Source organism: Hydra viridissima, unplaced genomic scaffold (genome assembly GCF_058129835.1).
Source record: "Hydra viridissima isolate aposymbiotic clone 2 unplaced genomic scaffold, HvirCarnegie_v1 scaffold_11, whole genome shotgun sequence".
Taxonomy (NCBI): domain Eukaryota; kingdom Metazoa; phylum Cnidaria; class Hydrozoa; order Anthoathecata; family Hydridae; genus Hydra; species Hydra viridissima.
This window is the reverse complement of record NW_028324310.1, coordinates 4,735,219-4,757,070: the sequence shown is the minus strand read 5'-3', so window position 1 is coordinate 4,757,070 and position 21,852 is coordinate 4,735,219. Positions and strand designations below refer to the sequence as shown.

Here is a 21,852-nt window from a genome sequence, read left to right as displayed (position 1 = left end):
ATATATATAGAATATCATTTCTATTTCATATAGCTTCAACCATCATTAAGTGCTCCCAACATTGAAACTGCAATGTCTACAATACAAAGGCAAAACATTGGAGATGCTACTGATGGACTTTCTTTGTCACCAAAAGTAACTAATGCATTAATTAGTACACAAGAGCAAGATAATTCTTTTGACTCTATGTTCTTAAAGGTGCAGCAGGACAATCTTGCAGCAAACATGCCTACACACTTAGCTGCTTCAGTCATTTCTATGGAGGACTATGAGTTTGATTTAGAAAATGAAAACATTACTGATCATGGTCCATTTGTTGACCTTAAAATACTAGCTGGTCGGCCTGCTCATTTAGCTGTATTTTTGCATTTTCTAATGTCAAACAGCAATCCAAGTGCATTATTTTTTTGGCTGGTATCCTCAACTTTTAAAGATGAAACTGGCAGCATGAAAGATTTAAAGAGATGGGCTTATGAGATATATTCAACATTCATTGCTCGTAATGCTGTAAGTAAATTTGAAATTTGTTTATTACTTATTAAATTTTGAAATTGTTAATGTTTTATGGCACATGTTTTCAAGCATCTAATTAATTACTGATTGTAATTCCTCGCTTTTTTACTTAGAATAGAGATATATGAAATACCATCACAAAAAATCAAGTTTCTCATTTTGTAGTTCATTCTTAAAAACTACTTATTAACTAAAAAACTTTTAGAAGTTTTTTTGTTTGTTCTGATTACAACTATATTAAGTCATTTTACCCTGTGATTTATTTTTGTTGTTTAAATGATACTCCAAACCTGAAATTTTTTTTGTAAAAGTAAACTGGAATTCATAAATTAAAGTTATGGGGACTAAACAAACCCTCGCTTAAGTAATCTTAATAATCTGTCAGCAACAATCAAAAATTAGTGCCAGATTTGCTTTACACATCAAAAATTAGTGCCAGGTTTACTTTATACATCAAATGTAATGTACAGATTGTTGAATTAGCAAAGTTCAAATGTAATGTATAGATTGTTGAATTAGCAAAGTTCAAATGTAATGTACAGATTGTTGAATTAGCAAAGTTCAAATGTAATGTACAGATTGTTGAATTAGCTGACAAAGTTCAAGATTAAGATTAACAAAGTTTAAGATTAGCATAAGTAAAATTTTCTCAATCTTAATTGATAAATGCAAATACAAAGTCATGAAAATCTAGCAGTTTACTTTAGATTTTTTTAATAACTTGTAGAACATAAAACAACACTTCATTCAGACACAATGAATGGTGGGCTTTACACTTTCCTTTAAAAGATGAGGGATATCTATGCATCACTTTTGATAGTTAAATCAGACAGAGCCTCTCTTGTAATCTGATTTAATTCTGACAGTGTATCTTCAAAATTGAAGGGAAATTATTTTTTGTTTATCTATGTTAAATGTGCTACTCATCAAATGTTTTGTCTGGAGAAGAAGAGAAAAGGAGGTTTTTTTTTTTTTTTTGTTAAAGAATCAGAAAGAAATTGTAAATTGCTTAGAGTAAGATTTATGTTAATGAAATAAAAACAAATATTTTTTGTTTTTTTCATACACCCATACAAAAAAAAGCATTTTGGAAAATACTGTCTACTACATATTGTCTAAAGCTTTAGCTTTAGATGGCTTTACATCTTAAAAGTTTATTCCAATTGGTTTGATCTACTTCCTAAACTCAAAATTGCGAGTTAAAAAATAACACAGTTTAATTATTAGTTGGCATGCATATCTTCTATAAGTATTTGTAAATAGTCATTATAGTGGTATCAACATTAATGAAATTGGAAACAAGTTAATAATAGTTTACTTTTTTCCAAGAAATTTAAGTTATATATATATAACTTTACACTGATTATCAATTAATAAATATACTAATAACAGAGCACTTGACTTTTGTGTGCTAATAAAGTGCTAATAAAGCACTTGGCTTTTGGCTTTAAATTTGTAGACAAATTGCAAATAATTACACAACAAGCAGAATTGTATCAACAAAATAATCAGAAAAGGAGCAATTTTAATTAAGTTATTGTGTCATTGTTCACACATTCTTGATTACATAATAAAACATTTCCTTAATGTTTTAAATGTTTGAAATATATTTTTCAATAAATTAATAATGGGTAAATATATATGACCAAACTGTATATAACTTGTTTAGGCACTTAGTTTGTTTTTAGCCATTAAAAGTGGATATAGAAGAGCTGGAGGAAATAGCTATTGAAGAATCTTTAGAGAATGCTAAAACTTCTGAAGATCGTTTGCACAGTGTTTTTGATGTTGCAAGGTTTTAATTTGTTTTTTTATGTTGTTAAAAGTTTTTTTTATGTAGAAATGGAAATAATGCTTGAAAATCAAAACATATTTTTGTATATTTTTTATGGATAATATTTTTTGGATGGTATTGATATATTTTTTAAATAGTAGTGATGTTTTTTTTTTTAGGGAAATTGTTTACTATGAAGTCAGTGACCAGCTTGCAGACTTCCGCAACAAAAGAGCACTGGGTTTAGGTGGATTGTTTGGTGACCATCAGCTGGAAGGTATTGCTTTTACAAATTTTTAAAGAAAATTTTGATCATTATTTTAACATTGTTTAAGTTATTTGAAATATTGTTAAATTTTTTAAGTTCATTTTTTAAGTAATAATTTTTAAGTAAAACATTTTAATTTTAAGTTTAAGGTGTTTTGTTTAACTTGATGCTGAAGACATTTACTTATCAAAGTGCTCTTTCAGTGTGTCATAAACCTAATTCATTCCAAAAAATGGTACAAGAAAATTTCTTTCTCTCTCATTTCACATGCTTCCTTTGCAATTAATGCAATTATGGTGTTTCTCATAGGAAAGTCACTTTGTGTAAATAATATTTTTCTAATAACATGAAAATGTTTTAAGCTTTTAATAGGATATGTTCCACACTTCTTGCACTCTTCTTGCATCTGGGAAACATTTCATTATAATGTATTCCATGGTTTACATTCTTCTTGCATCTGGAAACATTTTTTCAACTAGTCAGAATTCACAAAATAAAATTTAATTTGATGTTTAATTTCTGAACATAAAGGAGTATGAAATTATTCTTTTGCAAGCTGACAAAATAATCATCAACTTTTTTTTTTTTTTCTGATAATATATTTCTTCTTTGCAATAAATGATTAGTAATAACCATATTTATATTTCAAACTAACTCTTAGCATAAATAACAAAATGGATGTTTATGCTCATAATTTAATTAGATAAATAAGGATTGTCTAAAGTATTTTTTGAGCATTTTTAATTTTTTTCAGATGATCTTGATCGTATCAAGGAATTAAAAGTAATTGAGCAAACCCTCCTACCTCATTTAGAAACACTTATGTAAGCCTTCAGTTAGTGGAAGTACTGATGTTTACAGTATAATGAATAATTTTTTCTGTATTTTTATTTCTATTTTTTTATTTTGTTTTCTATTCACAGGGCAGATGTGGATTCACCAAATGAATCCCAAAATGATAGAAAGTTAGTATATTTTCTAACACTTTTTTAAAATTTATTTATCAACATTTTTATTTCCATTTTTTAGTAATCATCAAATTGTCATCTAAGCCCTTTTTTACTGCTGTTTGTTGCTGTGTTGTTTCCATCAAGCTATGCACTTTGGTTATTATTCAAAAATAGGGTTTAGCATATTGTAAAAAAACATACTCTTCTATAGTATGATGTAAAGATGATGCTAGGTTCTTTCACAAATTCACATCATTGCAAATGATTTTTTACTTTCAAAGTTAAATAAGATGTTCATGTTTTCATTTTTTTGACTGTCATAAGTTAACATTACAATTTTTTAACATGGTCATATATTAGCATTACAATTTTTATCATGGTCATATTTTATGGCAATATTTAAGTTTAAACATTTCTGAAATTGTTTCAATATTTTTGCAATAATTTGAAGTACACAGATTTCTATCATTTTGAGAGCAGTAAAACACCAAAACTAGTTTGATATTTGTGGCATGCAAGAACCATTATGTTTGTGAAGCTAATAAGCTTATTGCTATTTTTAATATTGTTATTATAGCCATTATTATTGTTAATATCATGATTATTATTATTTACAGCATTTTATGCGTTTCTTTTTAATTAATTTGAATGAGAAAGGTTTACATGCATTGTTTTACTAGAGTTGCCATTTTTTCTTTGTTGATAAGTTGTAATTTTATTTATATCAATTTTTATCATTAAAAATGATGATTGATCTAAAAAATTCAAAATATTTCTCAGACCTAACTTAAGGCATTACTTTCATCATTTTTATGTTTGTATCATTTATTTTAAGTTTGTATTTGTTAATTAAAACTTTAGTTTCTCAATGAATTTGTTATTTGTATGATAATAGTTTGTTGCATAAAACTTAAAGGTAAACTTAGATGTTTATTTCCTTAAAAGTATATTTTTATAATTTAGTACAGCAATGGCATCTGCTCTGGCAACTTTCATGAAACAGGTTGGACTGACAGGAAAGGTATACTAGAAAAGTAGCAAATTCTCTATCATTGTTGCACATGCTGTGATTTTGAAGGTGTAGAAAAAGTTGAGTTTTAAATGTTTAAGTAAAAAATTATGCATGACTTTATCAGATATCAGGAGGTCGTGCAAATATTCTTGAGCGTTGCCGTTGCTTTGCTGAAAAAGAAAGAACTTCATTTGGTGTATTTAAACCCAAACGCAAAAGTCATTCAATTAATGGTCATCAGTTTGTTAGCATGCAATACACTAACTTAACTCTCTGTGATGCTTGTTATGGGTTACTTTGGGGTATTGGTACCCAAGGTTACCAATGTCAAGGTTAGTATCCTAAGACATCTTAAACACTAGTTGCCAAATTTGATAATGAAAAGCCATTTAATTAGTGTTGAAGTTGTTATATTTAATGTCATTAATAAAGTCTTGTTTGCTAGTTTGTGATTTCAATGTGCATAAGCGTGGTTGTGTTGATTCACTAACAGAAGGATGTCCTGGTCCAAAATCAAAAACTAAAAATACAAAGGTATTTTTATGTTTGATTGGCTATTTCTTAAAAATGTTTTAATGAAATAAGTAGGTAACCTGGAATGATTTCAGTTTTTGGAGTATTCTTGTAATTTTTATTTATCAAGTTAAGTAATCATTATGCTCAGTAATTCTTTTACTTTTTTAGGAGGTGAAAAAAACAGGGCTAGTGGGAGGAGGAAGACCTATAAATATAAATGATAAAAAAGGTAAATTATAAATATTGCTACTTTTTATTATAAATATAAGTTAGAGTAAATTACAAATATTGATGCTTTTTATTGAAAAGTACCAAGTAGATTTTTTATTTTTATTTTTCTAATCTTTAATATTTTTAATTTACCATTAGATCATCTTAAACCTCCTGATTTGGAAGATATGTCAGAAACAAATGGTAGTGGTATATTTTATGCAAAATAAATTATAGACAGTGTTTTATTAAAAACTAATGCATTCTTTTGTTGCACTTTTAACTTTTTTTAAATTGCAAACACATTCTTTTTGTGGCATTTCTTAAAGAAGTTTGTGAAAAACTTTTATGTTACTTACATTAGGACAAATTTAAAAAAAAAACATTAAGTGATCTGTTTTAGGTTTAAAAGGTTATTATTACTTTGTCTAAAAAGTATGTTTTTCTTGTAAAATACAGCTATCTTAAATGCATAAAATTGATAATGGATGCTGCATTTTTTTTTTTTTTTTACCAAAAACAGATGGGGAGAGGGGAAGCTTAACTTTTCATATTGTAGTTTTTTTCAAATTTATAAAATTTTTTTTTTTAGGAGACACCAGGAAGCGCTTTAATTCATCCCCAAATGAACCAGATGTATGTTTTTTAATTCCTCAGAATATTATTTTCTTTGCAGAAGGTATTTAATTATTGTTTCTTATTAAATTTATTTTTTTCTTTTTAGTTACTTCATGAAAGGTTTGTTTGTTTTTATAAAGATTGAATTTTAATAGAACTTATTTGTTAAACACTTTTTTTGTTTGATGTATAAGCATTACATATTAAAGGCAGGAGTAATGAATACATCAAATATTTATTTCACTGTTGAATTAGGTTTTAAAAATTTATTGTTACTTCATAAATATTTATGAGGTATTTTAAAAGTTTTGACACGAGAGTGAAGAGTTCTGCTAACTGGGGAGACTATTTAAACTTTTTAATGATATTAAAATGATATAAAGGTATTTGTTATCAAAGTTATTGACACAAATAAAACAATTTGCAAGTTAAATAACTAAAAATTTATGGAGCAGCCATCTTTGTAGGCTTTAATATAGAGAATGTTGCTAGCTTAAACATGTTAAAGTAAATAATGCCAGAAAATGGAGATATGAATGAACACCCATTTGTTTCAACCTATTCGTTCTTCTTCCCTGGTTTGTCTAAAAATTTGTTGGACAAAAGATGTGGGTTAGTTCAAAATGTTTTCCTTTCAAATGATGAGACTTTATATTACACTGTTACTATAAGAAATAACTGTTGTGTATATGTTATTATACATTATAAATGACTGTTATATATAGGAATAATAGCAGTTTTTTATTGTTTAGTGAGGAGCAGCATGCTGATGAAAAGTTCATTGAGCGGTAATTTATTAGAATAAAACACAATATTTCTTTTAAGCCAATAACCAAATGTTTAATGTTATCGCACAATGAAAATACAACCTGCAAATGCCTATGGTGTGCTACTAGATTTTTGAATAAGTAGATTACATTATTTCTAATGTGGTTTTTCACTTGTATTAAACATTATTTAGTAAAATGTTCATATACTTTTCACATACTTTAAGGAATTTTAAAGAAAAGTTAGGTTCCATACATAAAATCATGCATTTCACTTAATAAGATGTTATTCTAATGAGTTTTGTCTGAAATGATAAAGAAAAATTTTTCCTGACATTTTCTTGTTGTGAATAAATGCTCTTGCAAGAAATTTTATTTACATTTTTTGCATGGATTGCTACATCATCATCATCATTGTCATCCTTGTTGTTATTGTCGTTGTCATCATTGTTATCATCATCATCATCATCATCATCATCATCATCATCATCATCATCATCATCATCATCATCATCATCATCAGTTTTTTTACCATTTTTTTCATTGTGTTAGTGGTGGTTTGTAACTTTTGTATTGCTTTCAAGCACTGCAAGTATTTCATGCTTAAATCTTTTTATTTAGGTCCAGTACACCACAAGAGGTAAATAACACTTCTTTTTACTGGCTGTATTTCAGACTTCAGTGTTTCTGTTATAATTGTGCTTTCATAAATATTAAGTAATTCAAAAAATTGGATTTTTAAAACTTAAATTGCATTCTTAATTTGAATTAAATGTCATTGAATATGTAAAAGTACAAGGTGGAGCAACGAAACTTAGAAAATCAAAACAGTATATATAGTTTTTTTTTTCTTCAATAACTAACCAACTGACATCAATATAACTTATACAAATGCTTTTAGGTGCTCTAAGAAACATTTTATTTAACAAAGTCACCTTTGTTTCTATTACAGCCAGTGTCCAGCATCTAAAGGTGTTGTAATTGATCAAACAGAAATCTCACTTTTATGATCTCATATTTTGTCGCAATCAAATCTGAATATTTGCTTAAGATGATTGACACTAGGATGTAAAGTTTTGGTTGAATGTTCCAATTTTCCCCAAACTGAATAGTCCAGGGAGTTCATGTCCCTGGATAAGGACATGAACTCCCTGGACTACTCCTAATGGATTCTGTAAGATCATTCAATATTTTTGTTTTGAGAGACTTATTCATGCTTCCACTTCCTAACTCTTAATGTCTTTTCCAACTGATATTGTGCTCTTAATTTTGTAGACAGTGCTCTAATAGACAACCTAACAATCTCCACAATAGACACCTTAACAATCTCTACAATATATCTAATTCTAATTCTGGTAAAAAGCAAATTTTTCATATACACTCAATATAATTTTAAAAAGTTGTTTAAGATATTCTAGGTTTTGCCACTCCACCCTGTATAGCTTGCCAAAAACATTTTTATTTCAATAAATAAGATTTTATGTTTTTGCTGCACTATAATTTCTCACTCAATGTTTTCGTAAAACTTACATAATGTTTTCATAAAAAGTCACTCTGCTTTATTAAAAATTTGCAATATGCTGTTTAAAAATATTTTGATAAAATTATTTGGTAGGATTATCACTCTAAAAAACCAAAAGCAAGCACGTAAGTTCAGAAATTTCTTTCAGTACACTTTTTTTCTTTTTTTATCTTTTTTCGTTTTGATTGTAATGTTTTAATGCTTCTGATTTTTTTTTATAGAATTAGTTATGTTCAGAAAGTTAACACTCAAAAGGTATGCTTGTAATTTTCCTTTATCTGGTATTTTAATGTCATTTTTTTGTTTCTTCTGAAGTTATTTAATGTTATTGTGTAACTTTTATAATTTAACAAATTAAATTTCACTTTATGTTTAAAATTAAAAAAAAAAAGCACTTCAAAACTAAACCATTAAGTCTATTTTATATATATATATATATATATATATATATATATATATATATATATATATATATATATATATATATATATATATATATATATATATATATATAATCAAAACCAATACAGAAATATATTGATATAAATGTAAACACTTAAACTTTGATTTATTTATTAGAATATCAGGTCACCTAAGGTTGTAGGGACTCTACCTGGGATAAAGTATGTTATTTGTTTCAAATAAAAATTCGGATAAAAGTTTGCAACAGGTTTTTGGAAGTTTTTTTTTTTTTTTAAAAAAAAAAATTTAACAACTTCACTTTAGATCTGACCACAATGGTGTTTATGGTCCAACACCATTCCCTGGAGTACGCTCTGGACCTGGTCTGGATTCTCCACCTCCAGAAATAGTTTCAGGTTAGTAAGCTAGGGTTTGTTAATGCTATCAATTTTTTACAAATTATTACAACACTATGTCTGTAACAAAAATATATAAATGAATTGCTTTTGAAACTTACTTTTTTTTAACAATGGCATTGTAAATTATGATTTTTTTTTTTTTTTTTTTTTTTTTATGAATAAAGATGAGGAACCAGTAAGTAATTTTACTTGATTATTTGACAGTTTCAAAATACTTATATTTAGAATAATATCAGAGACAAACAATAAAAAAACTTTTTTCAATAAATTTACCTATTCCTGTGTTGTTTGGTTTACTGATTATGAATATAGCGATATAAAAAGACATATCTCTTACCAGTTTATCTCATTTTAATGAAAAATTTTTTATTCAAAATGTGAAAAAAGAATTTTCAATCATTCAAATGTTATTAGGTTGACAATCAATTGTTGTTAGGTCAGTAGTTTTTTACAAATAGTAACAGTTGTTTGTTTTTTTCCAGTTAAGAGCAGTGTTTGATGTGTTTTTAATTTACATTCTATGTATGGCTAATCATGGTTGTAAAAACTCTCCTCATCCTTTTTTTGTTATGTGGTGACTTTGTAGTTAAAAGTAATCAAAGGAAACTAACTTTATGAAAAAGTTTTTAAATTTTGATCAGTAATCAAGAGAGATGTTGGATTTCTCAAAAAGTATGTTTTGTTTGTGTCAAGAACCTTAGGAAATGGTAAAAGAAAGAAGAGAAAACTTTTAAATTTATGATACCCAGGTGTAGGAGAGAGCAAAAATATTTATTAAACAAACGTTATTTTTGTATCATTGATGTTTCTTGATATAACTTCAAAAATAACATAGTAGTTGTCTATCCTAACCTTTACTTCAGCTGATTGGCTGGAAAAACATGGATTGGGACTTTCTATCCTTGAGCCATCTCAGTCTATTGATGACATTTTACAGTCCAAATCTGAATTTAGTAAAAGTCAACTGAGTGCTGACAAGTTCCGTTGTTTCTCTTAAAAATTTTTTTTTGGACAATGTAAAAGTGCCTATGAATTTATTGTAGCCAATATGGTAGGTAAGTTTAAAACTCTTAGTTGTCTGACCTTAAAGTCCGCTACTTGCACAACCCTCTTGACTTTTTTTTTTTTTTACCTAAAAACATGGGTGATGAAACAGGGTAAATATCAGGGTTAGTGGAATATCAACATGATAACTAATTACTGTTGGTCACAGAGCAACAAAATGCATCACATCAGAGAACTAGCTCAACAAAATTTTCTACAGCAAACTTACAATAAACTTACAATAAACTTACAATAAACTTACAATAAACTTTACAGAGAAAAGGAAATAAAAATAATTAAAAAAAACACCTAAAGCATTCATATTGTAATAAAACTGGTTTACAAAAATAATTTTTTGGTCTGAGGCTAGAATGGGGATAAGTGTTTTTTTTGCTAATTTGGGTGTGCTAAATTTAAATTTATAAATAGTTCTGCTCTATCACTTTTTAATATAAACAGAGAATATATGTGCATATTTCAAGAGTTGCAGTAGATAAAATAGGATAGATAAAGAATACTGATTGAATAAATATACTTGGATGATACAATTACACAATTCATAGTACTACAGAAAGTCAAAGGTGTGTTTTCTTAGAAGATCTAATGTATTTTGCCTCCAGGATGTCACACAAGAGCATCCAGCAGAAGTCTCCCATCATTCCAAGGTTCCATTTGCCTTGAAAGTTACTCTTCATCTTGGTGGAATCTTTCTCCATGCTCATCACTCACTGCTCCAAGGTTTAGCAGGAAGACTTCAGCAACTTTTCAATGCAGGCTTTGTAATCTGGTAAGTGTGTGTTACCAAGGAAGCTGCTACAGGCTGATTTGAATGCTTCCCATGCTCTTAGTTCCTTTAAGTTAAGAAGCTCCTTAAAATCAGTATTCTTTAGCACTTCTCGGATCTGAGGTCTGACAAAGATGTCCTCTTTGAGGTTAGCAGCACTAAGACTGTGAACATAGTAGATAAGTGTTGGAAGGTAGCACCATTTTTGTCCAATGGTTCTGAGGTGGGGAGTGATGGTTCAATGTTGTGCAACTTTTGTGAAGTAGTCACACACTTAGCAGAAAGAATTGGCCTTGTTGAGGTATCCTAGATGTTTTGATAAGTAAAACTAAACAAAATATAACAAAGTAAAACTAAATCATATGCAAGGCAATAAAAAAAAGGGAATTGGAAAATGTAATACTAATATATAACTACTAAAAAGATGCCTTTATGTACCATATATGCACAAAATCCACACTATGCGTATCTAAAAAAACTAGAGGTGATGAATAAAAATGGATAAGTTTAGGTAAAAACAGGTATTTTGGTACTTGCCTCAATTTCTTTGTAAACCAGTATAATTTAACATTATCATAAAAGTTGAAGCCTAATAAAAAGAACTGATTTTTTAGTTTTTATGTATTGAATTTTTCCAATTTTTAAATATATAATCAATCTCATGTTATGAGAGAATTATGGGTAATAAAAAGTAACTTATGTTAAATTCAAAAATTCAGCACTCAAAAATAAGATTTACATAAATTGTTATAAAAAGTTTCTGTAAACGTTTTTTTTTTTTGTTTTTTTTTTCTGTGTTTTCAATATTTTATAAATCATTTTTATTATTTAGTAATAGTAATGGTTTTTTATTCAAAATATTTTCCTAGAATTTTATTTTCCTAGAATTATATTTCCATAAAATTATGTTTAAATTATTTACACAGGATTGTAACTTAAATATTTTTATAGGACTCAGACTTAGAAGTAGAGACTGAGGTTCCAAACTGGCAAGAATGTGCTGATAAAAAGGTCACTTAAAATGTTCATATTTACTTTGTTTAAGATATAATTAACTAAACATTCGAAGTTATAAAGCTAATATTTCTTTGTTTTTAATTTAGGTTTTAAAGAAGTTGAAAGGCAAAGAGATTAAACGACAGGAAGTTATTCATGGTAATTTGAGTATATAATTTCTTAGTATTGAAATCTTTTTAGGGTTCATGGGTAATAAACCAAAATGAAAAAAATTATGCTGATTTTTCAGATTAGTTTTATAAAAAAAATTTGATGTAGGAGGTAGTTTTAGTAGAAGATTCAAAATGATTCTAATCATTTTTTCCTTAGAGTTGATTCATACAGAAAAGACACATGTTCGTAATTTAAAAGTGTTGTATAAAGTAAGTTCCCTTTTTTTCCTATATAAACTTTTATTAAAATTTGTGTTGTTTGAAAATAAAGTTAAGTTTTTATAAAGACATAAGATTATTTATTAGCATTACAAAGCTTATTTTTAATTTTAAATTTGATGAGTTTTTTGTTGCTGTTGTTGTTGTTATAATTCTTTACTTCCTTTTTTACATTAACCTCCAAAAATTTCTGTAAGTTTAATTTCATTTGAAACAAGACAAAGTTAAAAATGGAGAGTTCTAATTTTAAGTGTGTTGACCAAAAAATGATAATAAAATCCATGGGTTGTTAATTCCAAATATTTTGATTAATATTTATTGGTAATTGATCATATTTTTCTATAAAATATTTTGACCCTAGTAGGTTAGGCAAAAATTATTACTTTGTTATCAAAAATTATCAAAAATCACTCAAATCTGAAGACTCAAGGTTACTGCACACCCGGCTTCTAAAACTTTATTGAGCTAATAGTCTTAATTTACTTTTTTAAACCAGAAAAAAAAAATTATGTTAATTAATAAATGATAAGAAATATATTTATGTGGTGAATATTTAAAAAAAAGAATTTTAATTTGTAAGTGAAAAAAAGTTTTTACTTTTTTTCACTTACAAATTAAAATTCTTTTAAATATTCACCACATAACTTAGTTTACAGTTCTAACTTATTTAATCAACAGTTATAAAAGCAAAAAGATAAAAATAGTTTTAAAACATGCAAAAGGATTTCATATTAAAAAACTTCTTCCTCTCCCTCTCTTTCCCATAGTTAACAGCCTTTAAAGTTAAGTAGAATTTTTATTATTTTACCTGTTATGGCTCATTTATCTAAAATTTTTAATTTCAAATCATTGTAATCCTGTTTTCTTTTGTTTTGATTTTTTTTTTATAATTCTTTCTCTTTCCTTCTTAACTTCTTGAACACTAGTATTTCTATTAATTTAGTACATAAAAATGGCATTTTTTTATTTTTTTTATTTTGTTTAAATTTTAACAAGTTTCTATAAATATTTTATTTTTAGGTTTTTTATAAGCCATTGATGAAAAACAACATTCTAAATGAAGCTCAGGTGAAAGATATATTTCCTAATATTGAAGAGCTCCTTGATATTCATGGTTAGTTTTGTCTGTTTTTTAACATTTTCAAGAAAAAGTTTAAAATGTTTAGGTTAATTTTTATTATTCATTTTATTATTTATTGTTTTTATTACAGTTATGCTTGTTGCTCAATTTAGAACTTATGTGCATTATATAAATTGTGTTCATTTCAGTATCATTACTTAAAGCAATGAAAGAACGAGCAAAAAATGAAGTCATTGAGTTTATAGGCGATATAATGCTTGAAAGGGTATATACAATACTTTGCGTTTCAATTATTTGTATTTGTATATATTTTTGTTTTTTACTTAATTTATGTTATATAATCTTTTTTTTTTTTTTCAGTTTGATGGAGAAGCAGGTCGACAAGCCAAAGAAGCATGTTCTAAATTTTGTCGAAGCCAAAAGGCAGCTTTAGAAAAACTGAAAGTAAGGTTTTCTATTTATGTATGAATATAAACTTGTTTCCTTGATAGGAATTTTAGATGAGTTTCCTCTGTGAATAAATAAAATACTTGTTTAACTTAGAAACTAAAAGAAACAAAGCGAGAGTTGTATACTTTTATGACAGTAAGTTGTTCTATTTAACTTTTTGTGTATGTAATAAAAAATAAAATGTATTAAACTGCTTGTTTTGTTAGCTTCTTATTATGGTATTTACTTTGCTTAAACTAGAAACAAGAAACTCATAAATGGTGTCGTCGTCTGAAATTCACTGATATCCTGGCATCTACTCATCAACGACTAGTTAAATATCCTCTTTTATTAGATAATATAAACAAAGCAACTCCCTCTCAACATTTAGATTATAAATCAGTAGAAAAGTGTTCAGCATGCTGTAAAAATATACTAAATACTGTTAACTCAGAAGTCAAAGAAGCAGAGAATATTCTACGGCTTGAAGAACTAGCAAAAAAGATAGAAGATAATCGAAAACTTGACAATGCCCAGCTAGCTGAGGGGGTAAGTTTGTTTTGCTGCACTTTTTTCTGTATCAGATTATGATTATTAGAATGATAACAATAGTTGCTCCTCTTTTACACAGAAATTGGATATTACCTCTCGCAAGCTTATACATGAAGGAGATATGTTGTGGAAGATCAACAATACAAAGATAATAAGTAAATTTATGTTACTTTCATGTTGTTCCATTAAATTTACAGAGCATAAGCTTATAAATTTGATATATTAATCAAATAAATTGCATTTGTAAAGAAAAAATATTTGTAGTTTTCTTTAGGACAATTGATTTGTATGTTAGTTAAAGATAAAAAAGAAGTATTTTTAATGTTTTTGCCTATGTTTTGGAGGACAGTGTATCTCTAACTGTATTGTCAGGATTTTTGAGATGTTTGTCATGATTTTCAAAAACCTATTTCATTTTTCTTCTTACAGCTTTATAAACTCATTTTTTCAAGTATTTCCATAAAGAAATACTTGAAAAGATGAGAACTTATATTAGAACTTACAAAGCAAAACCTTCACTCGTCTGTAAATAAGATCTGTCCTCAATCATGTATTTCCCAATTCACATGCCTCCTTGCAAGGTCGTAAATTTAAAGCACGAAGTCTTCTTCTTCCAGTATCTTGACTAACAGCTGTTCCATGAACAATAGCAAGTTGTATTTCTAAGACTTCACACAGTATTGAACCATTCTCTCAGTGTTCAAAGGATTAAAAATTGGTCCTCCATGGCATTGGTAGCTCGTGTTCTGCCTTAGTCAAGTCGTCTAGCATGATCATTGGTCTCTACAAACCTTTGTAGAACCCTACTGACTGTTGTCAGTAGGGTTCTACAAAGGACACTCCAAATCTTCTAGCAAGTTCGCGATTTGTTAATCCTTCATCAGACAAAGTAACAATTGCAACACATTCATCACAACTTAAATTTCATCTAGAACGCTGCATTGCAAACAAATGTGTTGCTCAAATAACAGTTATCTTTTCTACTGTTAAAACAATTTAAAACCAATACATACTTTTCTTTTAGAAGTGAGGTTTAATTACAGCAAAACATGCTACTTATGAAAAGCTGCTATAATTTGGAAATTAAATAAGGGAAACAGAATAAAACCTAAAAAAGGTGTAACAATAAAGATTATTATCATCTTTGTAATTGATAAATTCGGGAAATACATAATATTTTTCAAAAAAAGTTGAAATTTATAAGTGGTGCGTTAATTTTGCGGTTAAGTGTAGATCTAAAAATTTTAGAGGCTAACATTTTTAAAACTAATTTATGATATATACTATTAACTTAATACTATTTTTTTTAATGCCAATTCCTCATTTCTAAACCATTTCCAACTAAGATTGTGACAATAATTGGAAAAGTTACAAGCCTAATGTACACACTGTTTTAATAAATGTGTATTTCAAGATCAACATGCTTTTTTTTCAACTTATATGTATATTTAGATGTGCATGCTGTGTTGTTAAATGATATGTTACTGCTACTTAAGAAAGAAGACGAAAAGTACATTTTGAAAATGCATAATACAGTAAGGCTAGACCATTTCTAAATAAAAAAAATATTATTGTCTTTTGTAAAGATAAGGTTTTTAGTTCAGCTCTTTGAAATTTGATTTTTTTAGGGTCACAGTCCACTTGTAAAACTCACCAACATAATCATTAGAGATGTTGCAACTGGTAACTTTTTTTTTTAAATAGTTATTACCAACTTCTTAAGATAACAATCACGTTATTCACTTTATTTCACTTTATTTCACTTTGGTAGTGAAAAAATTTCTACTGATTACTTTCATTACTTTTATTTCACTTTTGTTCCACACAGTTATACCTGAAATGTGGGGACAAAATGCCCATTTTAGGTACCACGGTTGTAGAACTTTGTTTATTTTTTTCATTGCATTTTTGTTTTATAAAATTACATGTGTTATGATTTTTTTTTATTATGAAAAACGTTTATATTAGGTTTGCTATTATAGTCATTATAAATCAGAAATTAATAAAGTTTATAATAACTTAGTAATAAATAATAGTTATGATAAATTATAGATTTGAAAGCTTTCTTTTTGGTTTTAACATTAACTGGTCCTCAAATTTATGAGTTTGTGGCTCATTCAATTAATGCCAAAAAGATGTAAGTATTTTGCCTCTACTCTCTTACGGTTCTTTTTTTTCTGATGAATTTAAGATAGAGTTGCAGTTTGCAGATTCTATTAAACTTAAAGTCAATTTATTCTTTTATAAGGTGGGTAAACTACATTGCAGACACAGCCAAACTAGGTAAGTAGTTTCATATAGCAACCTCAGTTATGCAATTTTTTTTCAGTTTCTGATAAAATATCATTACTGATGCATTAAAACTTTATTTAAAGTTTAAAAGCTGACCCAAGTGAAATTGCATTTGATATTTGCATGATCTTCTCAGAACACATTTTAGTTTAACAAATAATTTGTATAAAATTCCTGTGCATAGATATTTAGAGGCTTAGAGAGATGCAAAAATTCTATGCAGTATCATATTAGTAACATTTTATGTGGCGGGTGTAACTGCATTCAATTTTTAGAAACTATAGTAAAAATGTAATTGTTTACATAATCACTTTTTTTTTGGAAACTACTAATTTTTTAATTCTTCTTATGTTAATATTGCTGCTTTTCATTGTTCACCTTTAGATCAATATGCTGGCATTTCTCGCCGTAATGGACTCTCTTCTGTGAGTCCTATTTCCCCACCAATTCCAGAAGAAGATAATTTTGTTAAACCTTCACCTATCAGTCAACCTACAAGTCCACAAGTCAGTCCACCTCCTAGTCCTCCATTAAGTCCAGTCATCGAAAAAAAAGTATTACCTACTAAAGAACGAGCAGAAGAACTTACTCGTAAGATAATATACAATATCTTTGTTACATAGCTTGCATAATCTAAAATTTACTCGTAAGATAATATACAATATCTTTGTTACACAGCTTGCATAATCTAAAATTTACTCGTAAGATAATATACAATATCTTTGTTACACAGCTTGCATAATCTAAAATTTACTCGTAAGATAATATACAATATCTTTGTTACACAGCTTGCATAATCTAAAATTTGCAGCTTGTTTTCCTTTTGCTTGAGCATCATTTTTTTATAGATGACTTGTTAGATAAAGACAAAGAGATTAAAAGAATGCTAGAAGAGAAAAGTCGTATTGTGGAAGAACTCATGGTAAATGTTTAGTTTAAGTCATGTTTTAATGCTATTGTTATTTTTTTGTTGTTTATTCTTCAGATGGAAATTTTTTCAAATGCTTATATTTAGGGTGAAAAGGAAGGAGTGCCGTTAAATATTGAGGTATTTATTGCTAGTCGAAGTTGTTTTTAATTCCTTTGGTTACTTAAAGTTCGTGTTTCAAAATTTTCTTGCTGTATTTCAGTTTCCAAGTGATTCTAGGGAGTTAGTACTTGCTGCTATGAATCAAGGTAGTTTTTCAATACAATATTTACAATAAGATTTGCAATATTACATAGTATTAAAGATTGTTGTTGTCTTGCCTATAATGCAAGGATTTTTTTCTAGCCAATCACCTAACAGCTTCAGTCAATGAAATACTATCCCTTAGTAAAGACTTGTCAATGGCCAGCCAACAGGTTCGCATAGAACTTTTATTTTAATTTTTTTTTTTTTTTTAAAAAAAACATTGTTCAAATTGTTTTTATGTTAAACTTCATTTTCTTTTTTAGTCAACTATCTCACAATCAGTATATACACTTCATGAGATACTTTCCACTTTGCTGGTTTGTTTTTTTTTTGTTTGTTTCAGTTTCATACAAATTTGTAAAAATCAAAGTTATAATTAAATGACTCGATTTTCTTTTAGGTTCAACTAGCTGATTCTGGTGTTCATTTAGAATCGTAAGAGTTATTTGTAATTTTTTAAATTGGAATTATAAATAATTTACAGTATGCGACAAAATTGTTGATACCCCTGGCATATTACTAACTTTTGTTTTCATTCTCTAATGTGTTTATTTTTATAGCCATAAAAGATAAATATATGTAAACATGATAATAAAGAATAATTCTGTGTTGATAATTATGTTGTAAAGTTATTATGCTAGGTTAGATTTAGTATATAATATTAAAAGTTTATATATATGACATAAGTATTCATACCTTTTGATTATTTTAGTACTGTAAACTTATTTTTTGATTGTTTTTGCTAGTAAATTGTTAAAAAATTTTTTTGTCTGCACCACAGAAGTAAAATTTAAAATATTTTAGCAACTACTTCTTTTATTTAAAAAGTTTTCTGAATTGCCTAAGACCTACAAAATTAGTGTTGAAATACAGCAAATGATTGTTGATGATCATGATAGTGGCTTAGGTTATAGAAAAATTGCTAAAAAAATGTAATAAAAGCAAGGTAATTGTATAATCAATAATGCATAAATATAAAAAAAACTGCAAAGTAAAGCACATTCAGGCTGTCCACCAAAAACAACATCCAGAGAAGATAAGCTAATTATATGAGAAGTAAAGCCAGAGCCTGTTGTTTCTGCCAGAGCTTTTGAAGAGACTAAGTGTGAACATTTCTGAATGAACGATACTATATAGACTTTGCTCTGCAGGGTTTTGTGGTACCATATAAAATTATTAATAGTTTTTATAATTTTTTTTTTTAGTATCTATTGAAATTGTTTTAATATGGTTTTTGTTTTATTGCTGCAACTTTTTATAATACCAACATTTTGTAATAGCAACATTTTATAATAGGGTATGAATAATTTTGTCGCATACTGTATGTGTGTGTGTATTACTAGTTTAAATAATTGTTGAACAACAGTTATTTGATTAGCAGTTAAAGTATTAAATAATATTTGTGTGATTATCTTTTATTGGGTGAACAATATTTACATAATTGGGATTTCTTGTTCATATTTGAAATATTGTTCATAGGTTGACTAAGTTGTACCCCATGAGAAAAAATGGCTTGTTAAAGAAATAAAAGTTATATGTATTATTCAAAACTTATGTTAATATTGCTTTTATTTAACAACTAAAGGAACTGTTTTCCTAATTCGTACCAACTAAATAAAACAGTTGGCCTAAGTCACACCTAGGAATTCAATTAAGCAAGACTATTAAAGTATTTATGTCTTAATCTGTTAACACAAGGCATAAGTAATTATTTAGTACATCTCTTTTTCTGTATAGAAATGGTGTTGTAATTTATATTTTTCTTTCAATTGATAAGCAATTTATTAGCTCGGTTGCAGTAAGCCCAAAAAAGTTTGACTTTAAATTGAGAACGTATATAGCTAATTCCTCCATATTTTCAATGATATCCTTAGGTTTGACATTCTTATTTAATCTTGGTTAAAGGGATTCAATTTTCTATGAGCTTTGTTGAACCCAATAATTTTCTTCAATAATTTGGTTAGTAACTTCTATATCTTCTTGTTTCCATTTATTATAATTTCGCTTTGACAACTGTGACATAATTATGGTCTGGTAGTTGAACTGGTACGATATAGTAATCTCATATGGGTACGTTTTACACGGCACAAGTTAATTTATAAGCACACATAACCTAACGTTAAACAGAATGAATGCGAGTTCGTAGCGACCAAACGATTATGTGAACTTACTGAAACTTGCAAGATTAACTACCAAACCTCTGCAGAAAATTATAAGAAAACGAAAGTAAACTTACTTGTGATGAGAGTTTATAACAAGATATATTTCTTCTGATTGGTTTACGACTGACAGTAATACTATAAAGAACTTTGTGACATATTATGAGTTGCGATTGTTTGCACACATGTCTATGTAGTTACTTCAAAATTCAACCGGTTCGACTTAAGGAACTGAAACAACCTTACTCTACTGCATTTACATTCAACTGGTGTGACTTAAGGACTAATAAAACCTTTACCCTACTGCATTTATATTCAACTGGTGCGACTTAAGGACTGATACAACCTTTACCCTACTGGATTTATATTAGGCATCAGTATTTTTTCCGTTAATAAAGAATGAAGTGCAAACTTCACTTATCTGAAACAAGTCGAATTTTAAAAAAATTATATTTAGAACAATCGCTACTAAATGGATGCGCAGTTAACAAATTGTGCTAAACATTTTTTGAAAGCAAGAAAAAAGTCACTATTTGTCATAAAAGCTAAATTCCAACTTTTCATCTTCGAATTTTATTGGTGCGCGTTCTTTATCTTTACCATTAAAATCTCTTTTTTCAATGATTGAAACCAACTCTCTGCAACTCACTTTCAGACGGAGCATGGTTACAATCTGTGGTTTGTTAGAAATAGAACATTAACAGTGTTCTACCAAAATCAAAAATCTGCTGATAAAAGTTTCATAAGCTTCGTTTTAGTTTAAGAATTTAATGAATTATTTGTAGTTCAAGAGAAATTAGTAGCTGACTAATCTTATTGAATATTTTTAAAGCATGTTTGAAATTCTGGAGTCGAGGTCTAAAGACACAAAGAGTAACAAGTGATCTCAAAGCTCACTTTCTTCTCTTGATATACCTTTTTTTATTGTTAAAATTCAGTTATTTTTCGCTTGTCAGCAATTAATACGAATCTTTAGTTTGAAAAATTAGAAAATCGGCTTTTTGCGTGTCTTTTTAGTTATCAATTTAAACTTTCAAAGTTATCGTGATGTGACGTAAGCAAATCCTACGCTATAAATAATTTTTGTATATTGCAAAATAAATATTTGCTTATTTTTTATTTTTATTTTTTTTGAATAATAAATAGATATCTAAATAAGATAAAAAAACTATTTTCCCCAAATTATTGTTTTACAATATACAGATTTTTTATATGCTACATTAGGACTTTCTCAGAGCATAAGACTAACAGCATAGGACACAGTATAGGACATAGGTCACACCGTGGTATAAGATTTCATTAAAAAGTTAATGGTGCTATACAATTGCTATATAATTAATTATATTTCAAAAATTGTGCATGAATATAGACTGGTCAAGCCGAAGAAATTCTGTTTTAAACGCAGGTTTTATTTTATCAAACTTCAGAAAGTTCTATCTTAAAAGACTGTTCTCTTTAGAACCTCCTTTGTAGAAGAAAATGAGGAAAACCCCCGTTATGATTTAGGCAATAAATCATTAGATTTGGATGATGAACAAAAGCCTTCCAACCTTTTGACTAGTGCATCGTATTCAGGTGAGAATTTAGTTTGCAGCCGTCTAATCATGTAATTATGGAATCCTGTGTAAAAGAAAAGTTAGAATAAGTTTCTTTTTTCAGATGTTCACAGATCATCGAATCAAAGCAGTGTTACTTCTATCCGAGTATGTTTCTCTTTTTGAAATGTTTTTGACTTTGGAAACACTAAAAGATAATTATCTAAAGGAATGTAAATTCATAATGGATTTATTACGTAAAAAGTAATTAAGTATTTACAATTTATTGATACTTCTTTTTAGTCCAATAGTCAGACTGACATAAAAGAAGACGCCGGTATTTTAGTATGTAGAATTTTTTTCTATTTTTGTATTTTTCTAAATTTTAGTATAAATTTTGTTTCTTATTTCCTAAGTTGCTTTGTCATCTGAAATGCTTTCAT

At 27.6% G+C, this 21,852-nt stretch overlaps 1 protein-coding gene across 8 annotated transcripts in view; it reads left to right on the top strand.

Moving 5' to 3' along the window:
• The window catches only part of LOC145190847 (rho guanine nucleotide exchange factor 12-like), a 37,037-nt gene that overhangs the window by 14,633 nt on the left and 552 nt on the right, over positions 1-21,852 (top strand). For 6 of the 8 annotated variants that reach the window (XM_090066028.1, XM_090066027.1, XM_090066029.1 and 3 more), the window contains 42 exons: positions 34-507; positions 2,202-2,308; positions 2,467-2,564; positions 3,310-3,379; positions 3,479-3,520; positions 4,469-4,526; positions 4,642-4,849; positions 4,963-5,051; positions 5,202-5,262; positions 5,403-5,447; positions 5,836-5,879; positions 5,968-5,981; positions 6,614-6,649; positions 7,250-7,268; positions 8,244-8,275; positions 8,372-8,405; positions 8,730-8,773; positions 8,877-8,968; positions 9,136-9,146; positions 11,751-11,810; positions 11,903-11,954; positions 12,126-12,178; positions 13,208-13,301; positions 13,457-13,533; positions 13,629-13,712; positions 13,812-13,853; positions 13,959-14,246; positions 14,329-14,404; positions 15,702-15,784; positions 15,878-15,932; positions 16,302-16,386; positions 16,498-16,532; positions 16,926-17,132; positions 17,390-17,463; positions 17,557-17,589; positions 17,672-17,717; positions 17,815-17,885; positions 17,979-18,032; positions 18,116-18,150; positions 21,334-21,449; positions 21,534-21,577; positions 21,713-21,754. In XM_090066028.1, coding sequence (XP_089922154.1) covers positions 34-507; positions 2,202-2,308; positions 2,467-2,564; positions 3,310-3,379; positions 3,479-3,520; positions 4,469-4,526; positions 4,642-4,849; positions 4,963-5,051; positions 5,202-5,262; positions 5,403-5,447; positions 5,836-5,879; positions 5,968-5,981; positions 6,614-6,649; positions 7,250-7,268; positions 8,244-8,275; positions 8,372-8,405; positions 8,730-8,773; positions 8,877-8,968; positions 9,136-9,146; positions 11,751-11,810; positions 11,903-11,954; positions 12,126-12,178; positions 13,208-13,301; positions 13,457-13,533; positions 13,629-13,712; positions 13,812-13,853; positions 13,959-14,246; positions 14,329-14,404; positions 15,702-15,784; positions 15,878-15,932; positions 16,302-16,386; positions 16,498-16,532; positions 16,926-17,132; positions 17,390-17,463; positions 17,557-17,589; positions 17,672-17,717; positions 17,815-17,885; positions 17,979-18,032; positions 18,116-18,150; positions 21,334-21,449; positions 21,534-21,577; positions 21,713-21,754 — 3,384 coding nt within the window. Of the gene's footprint in view, positions 1-33; positions 508-2,201; positions 2,309-2,466; positions 2,565-3,309; positions 3,380-3,478; positions 3,521-4,468; positions 4,527-4,641; positions 4,850-4,962; positions 5,052-5,201; positions 5,263-5,402; positions 5,448-5,835; positions 5,880-5,967; positions 5,982-6,147; positions 6,474-6,613; positions 6,650-7,249; positions 7,269-8,243; positions 8,276-8,371; positions 8,406-8,729; positions 8,774-8,876; positions 8,969-9,135; positions 9,147-11,750; positions 11,811-11,902; positions 11,955-12,125; positions 12,179-13,207; positions 13,302-13,456; positions 13,534-13,628; positions 13,713-13,811; positions 13,854-13,958; positions 14,247-14,328; positions 15,029-15,072; positions 15,785-15,877; positions 15,933-16,301; positions 16,387-16,497; positions 16,533-16,925; positions 17,133-17,389; positions 17,464-17,556; positions 17,590-17,671; positions 17,718-17,814; positions 17,886-17,978; positions 18,033-18,115; positions 18,151-21,333; positions 21,450-21,533; positions 21,578-21,712; positions 21,755-21,852 lie in introns of those variants that run through there. The other 2 variants (XM_090066033.1, XR_016444793.1) reach the window with 2 other exon arrangements.